General features: G+C 39.8%; 1 protein-coding gene across 1 annotated transcript; it reads right to left on the bottom strand.

Moving 5' to 3' along the window:
* Window positions 1–2,981: 2,981 nt before the first annotated feature.
* LOC129687538 (olfactory receptor 8B12) lies at window positions 2,982–3,917 on the bottom strand. Its single transcript, XM_055622001.1, has one exon. The coding sequence runs from the start codon at window positions 3,912–3,914 to the stop codon at window positions 2,982–2,984; it is 933 nt and encodes a 310-aa protein (XP_055477976.1). The 5' UTR covers window positions 3,915–3,917.
* Window positions 3,918–10,308: the final 6,391 nt, after the last annotated feature.

The following is a 10,308-nucleotide window of genomic DNA, read 5'->3' as shown; positions in this document are numbered from 1 at the left end:
TACATTTATTGTAAATAGAATATGATTTTACTGTATTGTCGTGGTTTAAAAATGAATCTTCAACGTCCTTAGCCATCAGAGAGATGCAGATCAAAACGACCCTGAGATTTCACCTTACACCCATCAGAATGGGCAAAGGTTAAAAACTCAAGTGACAACACATGCTGGAGAGGTTGTGGAGAAATAGGAACCCTCCTCCATTGCTGGTGGGAATGTAAACTGGTACAACCACTTTGGAAATCAATCTAGTGCTTTCTCAAAAAATTAGAAATACTGCTTCCTCAAGATCTAGCTATACCACTCCTAGGCATATATCCAAAAGAAGCTCAAGTACACAACAAGGATATTTGCTCAGCTATGTTTATAGTAGCTTTATTCATAATAGCCCAAAACTGGAAACAACCCAGATGTTCCTCAACGGAGGAATGAATACAGAAATTGTGATATTTTTACACAATGGAATATTACTCAGCAATTAAAAATAAGGAAATCATGAAATTTGCAGGCAAATGGTCGGAACTAGAAAAGATCATCCTGAATGATGTATCCCAAAAGCAGAAAGACACACATGGTATGCACTCATTTATTTAGACCTATAAGACAGGATAAACATACTAAAAAATATGCACCTAAAGAAGATAAACAAGAAAAAGGACCCAGGGTAAGATGATCAATCCTCACTTAGAAAAACAAATGGGATGGACATGGGAAGTAGGAGAAAACAAGTAACAGGACAGGAGCCTACTGCAAAGGGCCTCTGAAAGACGTTACCTAGCAGTGTATCAAAGCAGATGTGGAGACTCATAACCAAACCTTCTGCAGAGTGCAGGGAATCATATGATAAAAGGAGGAGGTAATATGACAGGGAGAGGACAGGAGCTCCACAAGGACAAAATATATCAGGACACGGGGGTCCTCTATGAAACTGTTTCTTCAACCAAGGACCATGTATGGATATAACCTAGAACCCCTGCTCGGATGTAGCCCATGGTAGCTCAGTACCCAAGGGGGTTTCCTAGTAGGGGAACAGGAAATATTTCTGACATGAACTCAATGACTGGCTCCTTTACCTCCCCCCACCAACCCGAGGGAGGAACAGCCTTGCTATGTCACAGAGGAGGACATGGAAGCCAGTCCTGAAGATACCTGATAAGCTAGGGTCAGATGGAAGGGGAGGAGGACCTCCCCTAGCAGTGGACTTGGAAAAGGACAGGGAGGAGATGAGGAAGGGAGGGTGGGGTTGGGAGGGAATGAAGGAGGGAGATCTACGCTGGGATACAAAGTAAATAACCTGTGATTAATATAAAAAAATAAAAATTAATAAAAAATCAGTTAATTAATTTTTTCTCTTTTTTAATTTTTTTATTAATTACACTTTATTCATTTTGTATCCCCCCCATAAGCCCCTCCCTCCCTCCCTCCCCTCCCGATCCCACCCTCCCTCCCCTTTCTGCATACATGCCACTCCCCAAGTCCATGTATGCAGGGGAGGTTCTCCTCTCCTTTCTGATCTTAGTCTATCAGTTCTCATCAAAATTGGCTGCATTGTCCTGGTAAGGCTGCTCCCCCCTCAAGGGGAGGTGATCAAATCAGGCCAATCAGATTACGTCAGAGGCAGTCCCTCTTCCCGTTACTATGTAACCCACTTGGACACTGAACTGCCATGGGCTACATCTGTGCAGGAGTTCTAGGTTATCTCCACGAATAGTTAATTAATTTTTAAAAAAATGAAATCTTACCAAGGGCTTTGCCCTGACATCATATACCTACAAATCACATTACACAGACTAATCAGGTTGCATTTAGTACTTACAAATATGTAACAAAGAAAAATTAGTCATGCATTTGAAAGGGAGGAATTGGAAGGAGAAAAGTGAAGGAGGAAAAGATGTAATTATACTTTAATTTAAATAAATTTAAATAAATGAAAATTATTATTAACAAAATGAAATTCTAAAGTAGGGGTAATGTAACAAGAAACTACAGCACAAAGACAAACCAGAAAGATACATGGATTCAACTTTCTGATTATGAGTTTATTTTTTATAATAGATAGTTTGTTTCCTTGAATAACTACTCCAGAGTCTTCAATGCCTGTTAAATAAGACTAGATTAAATAATTTATAAGGACAATTCAAGAATGAATGGCCTATGAATATTAAAAATTGCATAAAATTAAAAATTGAATGAATGGCTGAACCTGGCTTGTTGAGATACAGCCTGTGAGCCCTAACTAGGGCAACACTATGGGAAATTGCTATTTTACTCAATATTTGTAAGTTACAGAAAACAGTTTATGAATGAAAGAGAAAGTAACTGTTAATTACATTTTTGTGCATTTTCAATCGACAGGTACAATTTCTCATTTAAAAAAAAAAACTGTCTCTGACATGAACTCAGTGGCCTTTGATCACCTCCCTCTGAAAGGGGAGCAGACTTACCAGGCCACAGAGGAGGACAATGAAGCGAGTCCTGATCAGACCTGATAGGCTAGGGTCAGATGGAAGGGGGGGAGGACCTCCCCTATCAGTAGACTGGGGAAGGGGCATGGAAGGAAAAGAGAGAGAGAGGGCAGGATTGAGAGGGGACAAGGGAGGGAAACACAGATGGGATACAAAGTGAATAAATTGTAATGAGTAAAATATAAAAAATTTAAAAAGGAAAAAATATTGGAAGAGTTTAGGCAGTGTCAGGAGGTACACTGTTAAAGACCCATGTTAACGTCCTGTTCAAATGTAAGGATTTGAAACCTTGTTTCTGGGATAAGTGGGGCATGGTGGTGGAACAATTACCCAACATCCATGAAGACCTGGGTTCACCCCTTAGTGCCATAAACTCTTCTTGTACAAGAAGAGAAAAAATAACTAGACCTTGAACCCCTCCTTGCAACCTTACATCTCCTTCTCCAAACACAGCTCTTTCCATATGAATACTGCTCATTGACCAAGCCTCCCACTTCAGCTCATGATACTGCTCCTCTGTTAAGAAAATATCCTCCTGCCCAAGGTTTTCCTTAAGGCAACTTTGACATCCTTATTTCTCAAACTATAGATCAGAGGATTCAACATGGGCACCACAATTGTATAGAACAAGGAAGACATTTTTCCTTGATCAAGTGGCAAAGTGGAAGGTGGCTTGAGGTACATGAAAGCCCCAGAACCAAAGAAAAGACAAACCACAATAATGTGGGAGCTGCAGGTGCTGAAGGCCTTGGACCTGCCCTCTGCGGAATGCATGTGAAGAATGCTAGAGAGGATGAGGGCATAAGAAATGAAGATGGCAATGATGGGCACACCAATATCAAAGGCCACAACAATGAAGACCACCAGCTCATTTGTGAAGGTGTTGTTGCAGGACAGCTCAAGAAGAGGTAGGATGTCACACATGAAGTGATTGACAAGGTTGTCCGCACAGAAGGTCAGATTCATTATGTTTCCTGTATGGGCCATGCCTCCAGAAAAGCCCATCACATAGACTCCCAGTAGAAGGAGTAAACACACCTGGGGAGACATGGTGACTGTGTACATCAGTGGCTTGCAGATGGCAACATAACGGTCATACGCCATGGCTGATAGAATGAAGGACTCAGAGACAACAAAGAAACAGAAGAAAAATAGCTGTGTCATGCAGCCTGGATGAGAGATGATGTTCTTTGTTGAGATAAAACTCATCAGCATTTTGGGGATGATGGTGGATAAATAAAAGAAATCTATTAAGGAAAGATTGAAGAGAAATAAGTACATGGGAGTGTGCAAGTGAGAGTTCAGCCCTATCAGGGAGATCAAACCCAGGTTCCCCACCATGGCAACCAAGTAAAAACCTAGAAACAGGAAGAAGAGGGGCATGCGGAGTCCCGGCTGGTCTGTCAGGCCTGAGAGGATGAACTCTGTCACAGAGGAATTCTTGGCGGTCATTCTTCTCCAGGGGGAGGCCTGAGGGACAGAGAAGAGGACCAGTGGAGACAAAGAAACATGACCACCATCCTCACAAACCTATCCTATCAGAGAAAGAGAGAGAGAGAGTGAGAGAGCACTGAACTCTGGCAGGAAGGTTTTCACCATTTGCCCAAGCTGGCAATAAACTGTCAAGTGACTTTATCTTCCAGATCACAGCAAAAGGCTACAATTTGCCTGCAGGATGAGAGCAGGACATGCCCCAAAAGAGAGATATTGAACATAGTGGGTATTTTTAGACTGTAAAAATCAGTCTACTTCTTATGTCTTCCCTGATCCTGCCTCTATGCAAGATGCTCTTCCCTAGAGTGAGTCCTGACAGTCAGAGGCCACCAAAGCTGTGACAGTGTCTCTCAGTCTGCACCACAAAAAAAAAAAAAAAAAAAAAAAAAAAGGTGAGGTCAGGCTTCTCACAATCTCTTAGCTCAGCTGCATGAAGGGTGAATAAAAACAATATAAGATAACGCTTATTTGGGGGTTACTGTGAGACTATAAGTAAATGTGACCATACTGTTATCCTCGCTTTACAGATTGGACAAGTGAGACTGTGAAATACCCAAAGTCCCGAACCCACCAGACTTCAGGCAGAAGGTGAGCTCCAGCACTCCTACCCGCAGCCTGTAGTGATAACCTAAGTTTCATGACTGATGAGGCTCAAAGAGGCACATACCTTCCTTTACTTGAAGCAGGGATGTTCTGCCTACTGTGTCTCCTCCTCAGTGTTCTGGGGAAGAGAAAGACCTGGTGAATAGAAGACAACAGCTTGAGGTTGGAACCTTTGTCTTTCCCAGGCCAAAGCCCAGGATCTCAGATTTATCTTATAATTCTCTCTGTAGTAAAACCTAGACTTAATAACTATTCATTTATCCAGTGATCCTTCCAGCTTCCAGAGAGAAGGCAGCTCCTGTCCTACCTATCCTGTGGTAACAGGAGAATAAACAGACATTCGGGTTCACAATCTCAGTAGCCTGATTATGAAGACAAAGGCTCCCTCAGGATCATCTCCTCAGAGTTACCTTCCCAAAGGAAGCAAAAATGTTTGTTTCCTGTAGAATTGATAATCTGGCTTTCCAAAGCAATTTTTTTTCTTTCAGCTAATGGTTAACCAATATTCAAGGAAAAAAAACATGAAAGCAGCAACAATTAATACTTATTAAGTGCCTTATAATGTGCTTAATACTGTATCCTTAAACTGACTATTCACTGACAAGATCCAAAATGTTCAAAAACATATATGTTTTTATAATCATGTACTTAGAAATATGTATACAAATACATGTGTATAACAATTAATGAAAAGCTCTATAAAATTTGAGCAAGGAAGAGTATATGGGAGACTTTAGAGGAAGAAAAATAAAGTGGGAAATGATGTGACTTTATTAAAATCTCAAAATAATAAAAAAAAATAAATTGTTTAGAAATATCTATTCTTTCCTTATCACAGCTCTTTCTTCTACAACTAAAGTCTGGACCTCTGCAGAGAGATGGTGTGTTTCAAAGCCCACGGTCATATCTGAGTCTGCCCAATTCTAAGCTCTTCTCCTAACCATTAGAGCAACTTCCTCATAGGACCCACTAAAACCCCCATAAGACAATGTCTTAAAAACGACAAATAATGTCTAATAATTTTGATAGAAGTGAATACAGTTGAGAAATTTTTTCAGGGATGTTATACTTTAGCATAATGAAAGATTTCTTTAGATTTCAATTCATTCCAGGGATCAATATTAATTAGTCAGCAACCAACAAGAATCCTTATTCTCCTCCCTGCTGTCACCTAAGTAAGTTTAATGAAAAAAAAAAAAACACTCAGGATAGCAGAACTGCTCTCCATCACTTCCCAAGCAGCCTTACTCTAAGTTACTAACTAGTCAAAGTTCCTTGTCTGTCTCTGACTTCCACCACTCTCTTTGAGCACCCTCTGCCAACTGCCTCTCCGGATTTTCTTTGTCTCTTTTGTCTTCACCCTCCTTTGTCTATTCTCTGTTTCCTTAGACATCAAAGCTGAGACCTGGAAAGGTTATCTTTGCCTCTGTTTTTCAAACCTGGTTGCTCACTACAAACACCTAGAGTAAGTCTCTGAAAGAACGTCTGAGCCAACAATCAGAATCTCTGGGTATGAGCATGGCCACAGTATCTTTCAAGTAATTCTAAATATTTTCAGTACCAACAACTTAGGGATTCACACAATTGTAAGCTACTCTCATCTCATGAAGACCATATGCAGGTCATACAAAAGAAGATGACTGTGTGAGGTAACAGATTACTTTAAGTCTCTCTGTTTTTATCTCTTTTTTTCTCCATGAACCAACATGAACTTTAGTTTGACTGCAATGCAAAGTAAAAGTAATAAAAATTCACGGCATGGTTTAAAAATAAGAGATATAGATTAAATGCAAGAGGATAGCTGGCATAGCACCTTCTCTGAGCACAAGCAATGTAAAAGCAGCAACAAAACAACACAGCAACTATTTGCAAACTTTGAACAGCAGACAATGTAAGAATGAAACTGTTGGCAAAAGGTATAAAAAAATGGGGGCAACCATTGTGGCCACCCCAACTTTTTTCTTAGTGGAAATTTCCAAAACATCCTTAGTAAAGTATATATCCTAAACAGATGGCAGGAATGCCCATTAGGGAAATAAAAAAGGCCAGAGTTGAAGAATGCTAAGACAGTTTGTAGAATAAACTAAAAACTGTAAAAATTAGACACATAGAACACTAAGACTTCCAGTCAATAAATGTTTAAGTAAATTGAACATCGTTCTCAAAAGAAGAACTACAAATGGGCAATAAATATATTATGGCACATTTGTTCATGGTGTGCACATGCGCACACACACACACACACACACACACACACACACACACACATACATGCATTACACACACACCAGCACAGCCAAAATGTGGAGGGAAGAAGACGGCTTTCAGCAGCTGATCTCTCCATCTACCATGTGGATCACAGAGATTGAACTGTGGTTATCAAACTTGGTAGATCGTCTCTGCCTGCTGGAACATCCTCCTGGCCCAGTCAACAAATATTGTAAAGACTTTGAACATTCTTATCCATCAGGGAAATTCAAATAAAACTACTTTGAGATTCCATCTTGCCCTAGTCAGGATGGCTATCATCAAAAAAACAAAAGATAGTAAATAGGGGTGAAGATAAGAAAGAAGTGGCCCTGTTTACTGCTGGTGGGATGGAAACTGGTGCACCCCCTATGGAAATTACTGTGGAGACCTCAAAAACCTAAAGGTAGGAACTACCATGTGACACAGATGTGCCATTCCTGGGTATATGCTGTGGTGGTTTGAATAAGAAATGGACTATAGTCTCACAGATTTCAATGTTTGCTTACCAGGGAGTGGCACTATTTCAAAAGGTTAGAAGGTGTGGCTTTGTTGGAGGAAGTGTGTCACTAAAGGTGGGCTTTGAGATTTCAAAGGCCCAAGCCAGGCCAAAGGCTTCCTGCTACCCTGTGCAGTTGCCATGTCTGCCTGAATTCTGCTTTGCTCCCTACCATGAAGATAATGGACTAAACCTCTGAAACTGTAAACCAGGCTAATTAAATGCTTTCTTTTGTAAGAGTTGTCACGGTCATTGTATGTCTTCACAGCAATAGAGCACTGATTAAGACATATGACCAAAGGGCTCTACACTCTACTGCAAAGATACTTGCATATCTATGTTTATTGACGCTCTATTTACAATAGCAAGAAAATACTAGAACCCTCTTTGATGTCCATTAATAGGTAATGAAACTGATACAAATACACCATGTAATTGTATTCATACATAAAGAAAAGCAAATTTTTCAGAAGAAAATAGATAAATTTGGAGATTATCATAATATGTAAAGTAACCTAGACTTAGAAAGATACAGTATTATCTTCATGTTGTTTTTTTATATGCAGATCCTAGCTTCAATGCTTTGTATGTGTGTGTGTGTGTATGTCTGTGTGTGTGTCTGTGTCTGTGAGTGGGTATGAGTGTAGGTATAGGTCATGAAGCTAGAAAGAGGGCCATGAGGGGAAAAGGTGTTGATGTGGTACAGGTCAATAGACATGTGACGACATGAAAAATAAATTTTTGGGGTAGAAAAGGAGAGAGAGAAGCAGGGGAATAGGGAAATGTGCTAAAGGAAATCAACAAAAACAAATTTGAAAATGTCACAATGAAGCCTAGTGTTTGTATGTTAGCTTTTGAAGAAATATTTTTAAAAGAAGATAATTCTTCAACCTTTCCTATATACCTAAGTGAGCATAATCATTAAAAAGGAACTACACCATTGTGTCAATAAGGTGAACACTTGTCAGCTTGCCTAGAACAGTCAAGTTTATGACTATAATTCTAACAAAATTATAGTAGTCATGGTAAATCATAAATTATAATGTTCCTAAGCATTCAGAATGTGAACTCAGTACAATAAATGTGTGACCTTAGTAGGTGTTCAACCTCTCTCTGAACTTCAATCTCTAATCTTAAAACTAATCATAATCATATTTCAAAGGGTGAATAAATGGTGCTGATTATAGCACTTAAAAGACGAAAAGAATTGATTAAATAATATTAGCGATCAGAACTGTCTTTCTTAATTGCAATGATGTTTTATATAGATAGCAGTGTCAGAACAGGCTGAAAGGGAGGAAAGGGCAGACAGGGAGAGCAGCCAGAAGACTTTCCACAGCAGTAAATGCAGGAAGAGGTGAATGGTGCAGGAGACACAGTAATGGAGCAGTTGATCCATAGTGATGTCCCGCTGGTAAAGACACAGGTTGATGGGAAAAGCACAAATCAGATTTGACTGAAGTTTGAGGCCCAGAAAAGTAGAAAAATGACATAAATCAGAAATACGGTTGAAGAGGGCAATTAACGAAATTTTAGATAAGACCATAAAGTGCTACCATAACATCGAAAAGGCAAAGATCAGAAAGAAAATGACAATGTAAAGTTAGACCATAATAAAGAAGAAAGAAATGCATATTTAAGGAGTTTTGGTGTTTTTGTTTTTGTTGTAGTTGTTGTTGTTGTTGTTGTTTTTGAAACAAGCTTTCTCTGTGTAGTCTTGGTTGTCCTGGACTTGCTTTGTAGACCAGTCTGGCCTTGAACTCACAGCGATCCACCTGCCTCTGCCTACCAGAGTGCTGGGATTGCAGGCACACACCACCGTGTCCAGTGCATTTTTAAGAATTATCAGCAAAAAACTAATCCAAAAAGCAGAGCAATAATAACTTGCTCTAAACATACGTCTTTAAAGAGGCAGTGATTGAAGTTCGGGGTTAAGGGCCCTTGCCAGGCCACCGAGGAAGAGGATTCTGATAGTCCTGAAGAGACTTAACAAGCTATGGGCAGATGGCAATTGGAGAGAACTCCCCCTTTCAGTGGAGTAAGGGAAGTGGATGAGGAGAAAAGGGAAGGAGGTTATGACCAGGGGAGGTTGAGGGAGGGGGCTTCAATCAGGATATATAATAAATAGTGAAGAAAAAAATTAAATTTAAAAAAGAAACATTTTAAAAAAAGAACAAAATCAATAAACTATGTCACTGTTTGTATCCTGGGCATGAGAACATGTACTATCACTTTGCACGATGGGAAATTCAGTAAAACAGCCAAGAAGGTCCAACATGAGATCTCCCTATATTGTTTAGCATAGCTATAGGTAATCTGTAACTATCACCAAATAAAGACTTCAAGTTAAAACTGCAATACGAATATCTTCATAGCTCTTATTATGCTGAAAATATTCTTTTTAAATTTGTGTGTGTGTGTGTGTGTGTGTGTGTGTCTGTGTGTGTATGTGTATATGTGTACGCGCGCGCGCGCGCATTTGTGAGTGTGTACGCTCTCATGCAAAGTATGGGCACTTGTGATTTCAGGCATCCATAAAGTCCAGAAGACGGTTCTAGAAGCTCTGAAGCTGGAGTCACAGGCAGTTAGGAGACACCTAACAAAGGTGCTAGGAACCACAATCAGGTCCTTTGGAGGAGCAGTGAGCTCTCTTAACATTTCCCCAGCCCCCACAGATGAACACTGTTACAAGTCCACATTCAAATGCTTTCCAATTTCATCCATTCTACAGTCAGTCTACCGGTATATCAGCAGGCAAGAACGGGTTGACCATCTTTACAAGTTCAGCATTCTTTTACTAAAAATATCCAGGTTTTCTTTGAGGTGTTTTTTTTTAACCCTTTTAAAGTGATCGTTTCAAAGCTAGCTGATGCTGCACCACGCATGATGAATTAATAGCAATGTGCAACAAACCTCATGGCAGTAACTGTAGGTGATGTTGCTGTAGTGACTGGGGTAGCTATAAACAATGATGGTGCTATTGTAATGGTGGTGATAATCACA

Source organism: Psammomys obesus, unplaced genomic scaffold, assembly GCF_907164565.1.
Source record: "Psammomys obesus unplaced genomic scaffold, mPsaObe1.curated_primary_1811, whole genome shotgun sequence".
Taxonomy (NCBI): Eukaryota; Metazoa; Chordata; class Mammalia; order Rodentia; family Muridae; genus Psammomys; species Psammomys obesus.
Note: the sequence above shows the minus strand (reverse complement) of the source record. Positions and strands in the feature narration are given on the sequence as shown.

Bases quoted from the DNA above. Each gene is read 5' to 3' on its own strand.
- LOC129687538 (XM_055622001.1), bottom strand. From the start codon at position 3,914: ATGACCGCCAAGAATTCCTCTGTGACAGAGTTCATCCTCTCAGGCCTG.